Below are 11,695 nucleotides of genomic sequence, written 5' to 3'. Positions count from 1 at the left end.
CTTTGTGTATGCCTGTGGATGGTTGGATTGGAGCAAGGTTGGTGACACCAAGAGGAACTCCTTGCCCATTTTGCAATGGTATCCGAATGTTTGCATATGAAGCTCCAATGGGATGAGCATCAAGAGGAAATCCCACGCTCAAAGATACATAGAGTAGTCCTTGCATAATTCACGATTTTCCCACTTACCTTCCATCACTTTTCTTTATGAATACGCGTTGAGCTACATCCCTTGTTGTGTTGTGTTCTATTAGTAGACCCACTTGAGAAACGCAATGATGAGCTGGTTATAAACGGGTGGTTCCGAGAAAATGAGCGTAATAGCGCCGTTCATCCGTTATAGGACAGCTGTGAAATTGCACAACGTTGCACAAACGCATGCGACCTTTTCGCCAAATGTCAACAGCAGCAGCAGTAGTAGTGCTTATCCGAATATAATCTTGTTTTATTCAGCCGATTGTCAAAACCACCATCTCTTTCTCTCTCATCACTCGATTTTTTCTCTCTCTTTGCAAGCATGGCCACTGAGGGCAATGGGAAAGGGCAAGATGCCACTGAGCGTACTGGCTTGTTGAATTCTGGTTCCGGAAACAACTACTCTGGTGAACAACAACAGCGCACATTGACAGCTGTAGTTGACATTGAAGCGGGTGCTCAGGTTGTCACCAACAACAATGAAGACCAACCTCGAGTGCCTGCTGATCTCCTTGTCAAGACCGTGCGTAAGACCATTCGTCAACATAACAAGGCCAAGTTGTACATTGAACAGCAAAAGGAATTGGCTGCACGTCGTGAAGCCGCTCAAGCATCACAACCACCTCCACCACCACAGCCACAGCCACAGCCCCAAGATAGTGATAGCTCATCGGATGATAGTGATGAAGAAAGCGTGTTTGGTACAAGAAGACGTAAGCGTGACATTATTGGCTCTGCATTGAGAGCTGCCACGGATCAATGGAAGGTGGAACATGGATGGGGAAGCAGTGCAAGTCTTTTCCACCACAATCACAAGGACAAGAATCATCATCATCACCTCTTTCACCATCATCACGAAAATCAGGGGGGATCAAGTAGCAGTCTCAAAAAACAACCTACCACGGAACAACCTTCCGAAGTGGATCCTGTACCTTCACAGCAGCAGCCACCACCACCAGCACCTATCGTTATCCCCACCCTTCCACCTCTTGAGCATGACATTTGGAATATCGCTCGTGCTGGTTCTGTATGTGCATTGTTGGCTTTGTCAAAGTCCAAGGAAACCAATGGAAGCTGGGAAAAGCTTGCACTCTCTACTATGGAATATGGTCTCAAGGCATCTGCAAGTTCACAACCCCTACTTTTACGTGAATTCTTGGTTCGCCCATGGGTAGATGGCCGTTCTGGTAAGCTACAACTTTATTTAAATGACGCATGGGCTAACTACTCTTATCACTTTTAGCCATTGAATGGGCTGTTGTTAATGATTGCCAGCACTTTTTAGCCGACACAAAGGTGCAATCCATCAATGAGGTATGTGTGAATGGCGTGGGAAACCAAATAGCATGCAAGCATGATGAAGCTAAATTGTGCATACATATGAAACATGATAGGATTGCTGGTTGTCGCGTGGTGTATGTGAAGATTGGAAGCAAGTTCCATACCATCCATGCAGCGTGTGGAAGCAATTCAATTGCCCAAATGCTCTTCGCCCTGTTGCATCATACTTGGCACGTTGGGCCACTCCACGTTATCAAGCTAGAGCTGGTCTTCTTGTCGGCCTTGCTTACTTGGGTCTTCATCTTGCTACCCTTGCCAATGAGGATTACTGGAACAGCGGCCTACATCCATTCGAGTATGCTTACTATGTCTTTGTCTGCTCCGATGTATTACTTGAACTTGGCACATTGATCCTGCATCCTATCAAATCAGTGCACCATCCATCCACGTATTTGTCATTGACAACAGCTGGTTTCCTTACGGCAGCATTTGTGTTGCGTCTCGTTGGTTTGGCGAATGACTCTGATTTGGAGAAAGCGGACACGCTCATTGCATACTCATACATGTTCCTTGTATGGGCAACTCCTCTCATGATCTTCCGACTTGTGTTATGGCAAGATAATTTATGCTGGTCCGTATACAAGGCTCGTCACCTTGTTAGTCGATGTGTGGTCGATGCATTATGGGTGTTTGGTGTTGCCATCGTGACGCTATTGGCCTTTTGGTTGGGACTTGCAGCTCTTCAACACAATGATATGGATTGCTTGACATTGTTACGCCATCTTGCCCTTGGAGCATTACATGCACCTGCTATTCCTGATACACTTTATTATCAACCACAAGCTGCTGGTGTCATGGTATTCTTTTATCTCGCAGCCATGTTACTCATTCTCGGTGCCTTGCTTACGGGTTCGTTCCTGACGACGCTCATCACGCTTTATCCACGTCTTGGTGCCATCCAACGCACATTTGCTGCTGAGCGTGCCATTATCAAACGTCCCGGCTATGGCATGTTCATACCCACCGTTGCTATTGATCTTGTGGTTGGCTTTGCAGGCTGGATCTTTACAGGATTATTCAAGATGAAAAAAGATGAGTCAATCACATTGCTTTGGCTTGAACGCATCCGTCAGGTATTATGGATCATCATCTTCTTGCCAGTGATTTTGCTGGTGGGTATTATCGAATTGGTGTGCTTTGGCTATTGTAAAGCTCGTGATGCATTGTCAGGTTACATCCACTTAAAGTAGTAGTCAATATAGTCAATTGATGTCAAATAAAGCCTCTCCTCTGATTGGATGCTTCAATATGGAAAGGTGCCAAAAAAAAGACAAGATGGCTATGGTGTAGCTAATCCTCCTACTTGCCCCTTTTCGCATATCTTTGAACTAAGCACACACCTTCTCCTCCCTTCTTTTACTCTCCTCGGAAGAGGTAAGTGCACTAACTATTCAATTGCTTGCCATGAAGTGTTGCATCAAGGTGCTCATGTCTTTATTGTATATGTGTATGGATCGATAACAGCCATGTCTGCCGAATACAAACAAAAACTCTACGAACTCCAGCGACGAGGAGAGAACCGTACTTGTTTCGATTGTGGTGCTCCCAATCCGCAATGGGCCAGCGTTTCTTATGGCATCTTCATCTGTCTTGACTGTTCTGGTATCCATCGGGGATTTGGTGTGCACATCAGGTTGGCATCTTGATCCCTTGCTTGATACTACGATCAGGCTTAGTTGGTGCTAACTATCTCTGGATAGCTTTGTACGTTCGATTGGTATGGACAAGTGGTATGATGACCAAGTCAAGAAAATGGAGGTAAGACTAGTGAACGATGATGCATACATGCATGGGAATGGAATGCATTGGGAGATGTGTGTGTGTTGACGGGTAGTATGTAGATTGGTGGCAATCAAAAAGCCAAGGCCTTTTTCGAGTCGCAACCAGATTATTCTTCCAACATGTCCATGGATCAAAAGTACAATTCTCAATGTGCTGCTTTATATCGTGACAAGGTTGGTTGATGTGTGGAATGATTGAGGGGGTGGTGGTGGTATAAAGAGATGAATGGCTTACAATGGATGGTAGTTGTCAGCAGAAGCTGAAGGTCGTACTTGGACACCATCGCCACTTGCTGCTTCCTCTGCTAAGCGTCCCATGGTCTCCACTGGTGGATCCACTCGTTCTTTGAATTCAACACCTGTTGGTCGCACAGATGGCTTTTCACCTAGTCCACGTTCTGCATCACCCGCTAGCTTCAGCAATGTATCGGATAAGGCACGAAATGAGGCTTACTTTGCACAATTGGGTAGTGCTAATGAAAGTCGGCCAGAGTAAGTATTGATTTGAAAGGGGATTATTGTTATGCATTTATGCTAATGTTTTGTTGCACAAAAACATTAGCCATCTCCCTCCAAGCCAAGGCGGAAAATATACTGGTTTTGGTAATCCAGCCTGTAAGTAGTGTACCTTTATCACGCTATTTACCTTGTATAGCAGCTGACGATCTATTCTAGTTGAGAATCAATCTTCAAGAAATACCACAGCTGCGCCTGATTTACAAGATATTATGAACGATCCAATGACGGCTCTCAGCAAAGGTTGGTCTTTCTTCTCGTCTGGTATGGAGGAACTTGGCAAGGTAGCTGTGGAAGGTGCACGTGTTGCTGCTCAAGGTGCTGGACAACTTGGACGATATGCCAATGAACAATTGAATGATCCCAACTTAAGAAGCAACGTGAATGACTATGTCAACTCGTTCAGCAGAAAGGTAAAAGATGGATGATGACCTCGTGATGTAATGGTGGTGATTAATAGGATTTGTGTTATATAGACACAAGAGCTTTACAACAACTTTGATACCCGTTCTGGAAGATCCACTCCTCAAAACAACCACGATGATGACTTTTTCAGCTCTACCATTTCTTCCTTACAACAACAACAATCTACTACGACTCCTCTCAGTTCGCGTAGCGCATCACCTTCTGGATTGAATGGTACCACCACCAAATCATCGACAACCAACATGCGTTCTCGAACTCCTTTGAGAGAAGCAGCATCGAAAAAGACAGGATCCAAAGATTCGGATGACGAATGGGAAGGATGGTAAATGTATCCATATATCACCCGAGCCTTTGCAATCGACAACACAAAAAGTAGACTACCCATATTCAACAACAACAACATTACATTCATACACTTATCCAATTATCCGATGCCATTACATAAAATAATGTTCTTCTATTCTTTAAGAATAAGGGGTGATGCGATTTATTACAGTGAGATGATGATAGGAATGTGTGCGTGTGCTTCTATGATGAGATGTAAAGTGGGATGAAATCAGATGGAATGATAAGGGGATGTGAATTGCCTTCTAATCGATATCGTCGTCGTCTTCTTTGGATGAGGTCAATGATGCTTTCTTGAGTGATTGGATTTGCTCTTCACAATTATGGCATTTGAATACCAAGGCATTCTCGAGACTGTACTTGTTCTTGGCGTGAGGACCAGCACCCACATTGTATTGTCCCTTTTCAGCAGAACGCACGATGATTTGGATCTCTTTCTCGGCTGATTCAAAATCCTTCTCTTCAATGTACATGCGTGCCTTCTCATATCGCGTGAAATAGTAAATGTAATGATCAAGCTCGATTTTGTTGGCGTTTTCAAGGACGACATCGACGGAGGTATGATGCAAAGCTGTCAGAGTCTTCTTGTCACCATTGTGTTTGGTAAGCAAAAGACGCGCTACCTGAGCGCGGAGATAATGTACAAGGGCGAGATCATCGTAATAATGCTTTCGCTTGGTGTCGTCTTTGAGCGCATCCAACTCTTTGTTGATCAAATCAAAGTTTTGCTGCAATACATCTGCTGGCATGAAATCGTATGCTGTGAACGCGTTCAAGATCTCCAAATCAGGCATAATCAAGTAGTTATCTTGCTCGATGAACTTGCGAGACTTTCTCGAGATGAATTTCTACATGGTCCACCATGTTAGTCTTTGGCCCTGTTTTATGATCCTCTCTTTCTCTTGATACTTTACCTCCATGGGAATTGATTTTCCAGCAATCTTTTGCTTAGAGCCATTGACTTCTTTCATGATCTCATGTGCTTGTTTGATCATCTTCTTTTGTTCCTCGCCAGCCTTCTTTTGAGCTATCATGTACAATGCCATAGCTTTCAGATAGGTGTAAACGGCCTTGGACCAATTGCTTTCTCGAGCAAGCTCATCGTAAATGTCATATGATCGTTGCCAATCCTTTTGAATAATACTGATGATACCCAGCTAAGCAAATACAAGATGTCAGCAAATGATAACATCCTCTCTTTGACTCACTAAACATACCTCCCAATAGCAAATGTGTTGCAATTGCTTCCAATCCTGCTGTGTATTGATAGCCTTTTCATATTGACCTTTTGCCTTTGATAATTCACTTTTGCTGGCGAGTGCACGGCCTGAAAAATAAAGGAAAAAGACACCGGAAGGATAAAGGGCCAAGTTGTAATCGAGAATCTTGGTAGCAAAGTCTTGGTCGATATTGGGCAAGGGTATCATTTTGGAAAGGACGATATGGTAACAAATGAGCACCATGTCACACAATTGTCTGCGCAGCCCCTCATCCTTCATCAAGGAATGGTCAGCGATAGGTCGTTTGTCGTTGCCACGGTAATCTTCCCAGGCACCAATGGATTCAAGCACTTGTAAACCATGCTCACGATCACTTGAGAAGCCCATAAACTCTGCCACCTTGACAACAGTGGTGGGAAGCAAGGATAGGATAATGTTGAAACAGCCAATGCCGAGTGCTACACCAGAAGTAAAATGATCATCCAGCTGATAGCTTGAGATGTCCTTGCCGGCAGCAGCCTCATCTTGTACCATGTCGATGTATCTTTCCAATGTGCGATATGTGTTGTAACTGCTGCGGATGTTGAGACCTTCTCTGAGAAATGACACAATGCTCTCATCATGAATAATGCTCAAAAGTGCCTTGAGCAAATAAGCTTCGGCATGGACAAGCTCCTATCAAAAAAAGCCAGATAAGACACCGATACTTTGTACACCCCCACCTTTTTATCAATCCTTCCTCCCTCCCCCCAAGAAGTACTTACAGCATGTCGATGTACTCGTGTCATGGTCTTTAGTTGCTGTACATTGGTGCCTTTCATCCATGTGGTGATGTTGTCAAGCCAACCAGCATCCTTTTTTCGTTGTGCATGAGCAAGTTGAATAGTTTGCTTGAGAGCTTCCAGTGTCCGTTCGATATCCGCTTGTTCAAATGTCATGACACACTTGAGGAATAAGATAAAGCCGTAACCGAGCGAGTAGTACATGCTCTTTTTGCGACGAGGTGCAAGAATGGCTTCAGCATCGCTGATTCGAGAGTCGAAGAAGCAATCGAGAGCTTTGCGAACTTGGGAAATGTCATTCATCATGGCGGCATCCTCGGCGCTTTCATGGTCCACCCCAGGCGAGGAACGAAGCGAGAGTCGAGAAAGTGATCGTAACGATGGCGAGGAACGTCCATTGGCAAGAGAGGCCGAGGATTTCACTGCTGACAGCTTTTTGAGTTGAGGTGAGGGCGCAACAAGCGCTGTTTTGGTGTCAGCACTGTTATTGTTGTTGTTGTTGCCATTCGACTTATAGAACCCTGTCCACTGGGGCATATCGCACACAACACTGAATGAGGGGAGATGATAAGAGGAGGAGAAGATATATATAAGAGAGGAGAGAAAGGGAAAGAGGAACAAATGGAATTAGACTTTTCTATCGCCTTCTCGTTTTGTAGACAGCTCGTCGGCAACAGATACTACTGCAACACAACAACAGGTGCGCGGCTTTTTATATATGGCTCGGTGAAGAACTTAACTATTGTGGATGGGTTATCAGAAACGGCATCGAATTACCCGGCCAACGAAAACAATTCCGCTCTTTACATCGGCGCCTACCCCGTTATAAAAAAGTCAATGCGGGGGATTGTAATAGCTATAATAGTTGTGTCAATAATGAGTAGCTTTCATTAATAAAGGTGTTACACACCCTATTCACAATACATAAACAATTGAAGGGATACGCAAGGGATCTATCATAATTAAGCTATTCACGTTACTCCGAGAGAGAGGATGAACAATGATGGCGAGATGCATAGGCATCGGGAAAACTATTTTACCATTCCGCCATTGTAATCCCTTTGGTTTACAAAAGGGCACATGATACGTGGGGTGAAAGATGGCGCATTGTTGTTGTTATGGACACCCTATTCAGTAATGTCGCGTGAGCCGTTTCTCTCGCCTCCTGTTACTACGACTACCATTGACATTGACGACATGCTATATAAATCACAATGTTTTTCTGGATGCCGGAAATATACAAAGCTTTTATTTTCTTTCAACATCCTTCCTCTGCTCTTCTTTTCACTTTTTCACATTGTACATTGATTCGATGATTCATTCAGCATATCCAACCGAAGAAAATTGGCATTGGCAATACCATGGTCGTGCTGATGATTTATATATGGCACCAAACCAACAATACTATGAATACCAGGTATGAGGAAAACAATGGATACACATTATTGGAAAGCTGAAGATAGTACAATACAACAGCAAGTACCAGCAGCGGCAATCCCACAAGTGGGGCAACCGATGGGTATATTTCCCGAATCCCAAAGACGAGTTTCTTGTAACAATAATGAAGAATGGCGTGTTGGTGGACGAGCAAGAGAATCATGGAAAGTCGCTTTACCTCATCAACAACAACAACCCAAACCATTACCGCAAGAGCCACCTGCACCACCTCCACGTAGATCATTTGTGCAACAACAACATCACGACCCGTATTATGGGTACGACTGGTCGGCTGCTCCCATAGTCCCACATCAGTTTGGCTATTACACAGATGAGCCAATGTCAACCGAATCAGGTATAATCCCTTGTCAAGGTACTTTTTTAAAGCATCGTATTCATTGATCACTGTTTTCTAGATACCACACAGGAACTCCCGACACCTGAGCTACATGTTGATCCTTCCCCGCCAGCATCTTCCTCATCAACATCATCCGCTCATTATGGTCCGCCATCCTTGCCAACCGAGCAACAACAGCCAACCGAAATGAAGAAATCATCAAGTAAGTCTAACATTGTCACTTTGATACCATTCATTCACACTTTTGATTTTCGAAAAAAAGAACCGGAAAACAACACCCGTCAAATTACAGTACAATCGATAAACAAAGAACACATGGTCTGGATCAAGATCGATACAACAGAAACGGGTTTATCGCTTGCAAACAAAATTCACACCATTGCCACGTTTCGTACTCGCAAGATTGTTTCCATTACTACAGCAGCTGGACGTACAATACCATTGGATCATAGGCCTGTATTTGGCAGCTGGATGGATATGGACGATTTCAAAAATGGCGAAGAGTGGAAAGTTGAATGGTGCGAATTGGACAAAGGCTTGGTGGATCGTTTGGTCTCCAAGTTTATCCAGGTGAGTGAGAGAGAAAGAGGGATGCTGATCTTTGGCTTTTTGGGAAAGAATTAACACGCCGTCTAATACATGCCATGCAGGTCAGCGGCAGTCGTCGAAAATAAAGATATGCACGTGGATAAATCCTAACCATCTCCATCACCCTACGTTTCGAAAACTCCACATTCCTTATGATACTATGTATTCCCCCACACACACCACCACATATGAACTCGTATATAGTAATAAACATACATGCGTGATTTTATGATCCAGTACTGCGGAGATGACATGATACCTTATGATGGACACCTTTTTTGTTCAAACAAGCTAGTCTTATCCGTGAGTTTAAGAATAATGATGATCGCCAACACCTTGTATCTCCGTTGCAGCGGTGTATCCTAGCAATTCACAAAGAGGTCTAGAAAAAAAAGCTGCCCTGTGCAACATACCTTATCCTTGGAGTTTGAAAGTGAGCACACAGACACACACACATAGGCCGATGTCTTTCCGCTTGCAAACAATATAGGAAGAAGATGATCAAATAACCTGTTTTTTATGAGAATGAAGCACAAAAGCATGAAAAGAAAAGGAGGATGATTGTGTTTGTATTGACAAGTACCAAAGTCGTAACGCATGGTACGTGTAACATGTTGCAATTGAGGTGGGTGGCTCTGTGTTTTACCCCATCAGGACGACGCATGCTGCTGTGGCACTTTCACAAACACCAACCTTAAATAAGAGATGTTCTGATGTCTGCTCTATTTCCTTGTTGCTCTTTTTTTCATATTACTTTTCCTTTTGGTGTACCATCACTTTGTTCATCCTATTCAAGCACGAGCCAAGAAATAATATAGCATGGCTAATAGTAACTATAACAACGGTGGTGGCAGCTCACAGACAACCATGATGCGCATGGCTCCTGATCAACGGCCGTATGTCAAGGTCTCAACCCCCACCTCCTTATCCATAAACGAAATCACATCCTTCACACGTTTATTCACACACAAAATCTCGTACATAGGACCTCTTTGATATCTTTGCAGCTCTTCTCATTCAGCTACCGTTGACAGACCACCGTTCACTCTTTCGTACTTATGCTGGTACCTTCACCACCGATGAAGCAGTGCAATCCTTGGCCGACCTCAAGATCTCACACATTGTAAAGACCACCGATCCCAACGATCCAAAGCAACAAATTGCCACGCGTACAACAACCACGTTTAGCATGACACCACCCATGGCCAAAGCTCTTGGAACACACATGTTGAATGCAAGACTTATTGAAGACGCTGTCAACCCAACACAGCAAAGCCGTAATACGATGATGAAAGACAAGGGCATCTGGAGACCAACACCCAAGGGCAAGCACGTGATCATGGAATTTGCCAAACGTACCTATGTCCCTCTCCATCATATGCAACAACAGCTTGCTCGCATCGATTCATTTGGCATATACACTTTTGAACGGCTACAGGCGGATGATCGATTGTCCATTAGCAGAACAAATATGGCTAATGCTTTCAAGGTACAAGTGGGAAATGGGGAAATGGTATTGAAATGGGATCTCTTACGTTGTATGCGTATTGTTCTTAGATGATGTTGGCATGGTTACCAACCGAACGCTTGATTGCAGATGACGTTGTGGGTGTTAAGCCAGGCGATCTCAACACATACCAGCACACATTTTATGGATACCAATGCTTTGAGTGGATATGCGAATATACAACCGTTGCCAACGCTGACGAAGCACATATGATTGCAGCCGAATTTGTTGCCAATGAGTGGATATGCGAGATCACTGACAAACCAAATGATAAGCGCAACAGCAACAGCAATCATAGCAGCAACAGCAGCAGCAGCAAATCATCATCAAGTTTCAGTATCACCAAGAACTCATTGTACTACTTGGGTGATAGCGGATACAAGGTACTCCGTAACGAGAACAACAACGTGGTATACAATCCACCAGCATCATCCGATCCCAAGCAAATGCAAGCGAATCGATCACGCTATACAGCAACAACAACAACAACCAATACCGACATGACCTTTGTTGATGTCAATGAAAGCGACACTGAACCCCTTGTATTGACCAGCAGCAACAAGTACAGCTTTGGTATTCCATCCAATGTACAACAACAATCTTCCACCACAACCCCATCACAGCAGCAAACAGCATTTAGAGCAACGGATGCCACACGATCACCTTTATCAGTCGACAATGTATTAGGCGTGAAAAGTCAACCTGGTGATTCAAATTGGGTGCGATTGAGTCAAATCTTGGAGGATCCATTATCTCGCATGTATTTCCGCGACTATTTGAAAACAAACTATTGCGAAGAAAACATCAACTTTTGGGTCGATTTTCGAACGCTGCGTCGTAAATGCCATGCACAAGCAGAGACGAAGGAGCTGTCGATGGACATTTATACAATCTATCAATCGTATCTTGGACCTTACGCTAAATCAGAACTCAACATTAACCACAGCCTACGCAGCGAGATCATCCAGTTTGTGTCTTCGAATTATTCCATCACCATGGCAACGGTATCCGTAAGAGATCCTGCCGATGCCATCATCGAAATGACCATCCAGCTTTATGATCGCGTCAATGATCAAATTTGTCGTATCCTCGCAGAAGATTTAGTGCCTCGTTTCTCTCGAACACCCAAGTATCGTGAATTGTTCCCTTCATCTTAGCACAAATCATTCATCTTTGGCAATCCCCCTCCCCACCTCCTCC

The 11,695-nt window shown here is 44.0% G+C and overlaps 5 protein-coding genes across 5 annotated transcripts; 4 read left to right on the top strand and 1 right to left on the bottom strand.

The window, feature by feature from the left end:
* Positions 1-516: 516 nt before the first annotated feature.
* Positions 517-2,725, top strand: O0I10_005991 (uncharacterized protein; the record flags this gene model as incomplete). The annotated part of the gene is made up of 3 exons (XM_058486026.1): positions 517-1,381; positions 1,438-1,508; positions 1,589-2,725. 3 exons carry the CDS (start codon positions 517-519, stop codon positions 2,723-2,725), a joined length of 2,073 nt encoding a protein of 690 aa, XP_058343221.1.
* A 276-nt stretch (positions 2,726-3,001) lies between these two features.
* O0I10_005990 (uncharacterized protein) lies at positions 3,002-4,584 on the top strand (the record flags this gene model as incomplete). Its single annotated transcript, XM_058486025.1, has 7 exons — positions 3,002-3,168; positions 3,236-3,293; positions 3,377-3,490; positions 3,564-3,808; positions 3,879-3,931; positions 3,992-4,245; positions 4,309-4,584. The coding sequence occupies 7 exons, from the start codon at positions 3,002-3,004 to the stop codon at positions 4,582-4,584; spliced, it is 1,167 nt and encodes a 388-aa protein (XP_058343220.1).
* A 264-nt stretch (positions 4,585-4,848) lies between these two features.
* Positions 4,849-7,142, bottom strand: O0I10_005989 (uncharacterized protein; the record flags this gene model as incomplete). Its single annotated transcript, XM_058486024.1, has 4 exons — positions 4,849-5,451; positions 5,518-5,760; positions 5,821-6,498; positions 6,588-7,142. The coding sequence occupies 4 exons, from the start codon at positions 7,140-7,142 to the stop codon at positions 4,849-4,851; spliced, it is 2,079 nt and encodes a 692-aa protein (XP_058343219.1).
* A 775-nt stretch (positions 7,143-7,917) lies between these two features.
* On the top strand, positions 7,918-9,074 carry O0I10_005988 (uncharacterized protein; the record flags this gene model as incomplete). The annotated part of the gene is made up of 5 exons (XM_058486023.1): positions 7,918-8,022; positions 8,082-8,397; positions 8,459-8,602; positions 8,663-8,970; positions 9,051-9,074. The coding sequence occupies 5 exons, from the start codon at positions 7,918-7,920 to the stop codon at positions 9,072-9,074; spliced, it is 897 nt and encodes a 298-aa protein (XP_058343218.1).
* A 733-nt stretch (positions 9,075-9,807) lies between these two features.
* O0I10_005987 (uncharacterized protein) lies at positions 9,808-11,652 on the top strand (the record flags this gene model as incomplete). Its single annotated transcript, XM_058486022.1, has 3 exons — positions 9,808-9,894; positions 9,974-10,477; positions 10,546-11,652. 3 exons carry the CDS (start codon positions 9,808-9,810, stop codon positions 11,650-11,652), a joined length of 1,698 nt encoding a protein of 565 aa, XP_058343217.1.
* Between the last annotated feature and the right edge of the window lie 43 nt (positions 11,653-11,695).

The sequence above is a fragment of the Lichtheimia ornata genome, assembly GCF_029851405.1.
Source record: "Lichtheimia ornata isolate CBS 291.66 chromosome Unknown scaffold00025, whole genome shotgun sequence".
NCBI classification, from domain to species: Eukaryota; Fungi; Mucoromycota; class Mucoromycetes; order Mucorales; family Lichtheimiaceae; genus Lichtheimia; species Lichtheimia ornata.
The sequence above is the reverse complement of the archived record's forward strand: the minus strand, read 5'-3'. Positions and strand labels throughout refer to the sequence as shown.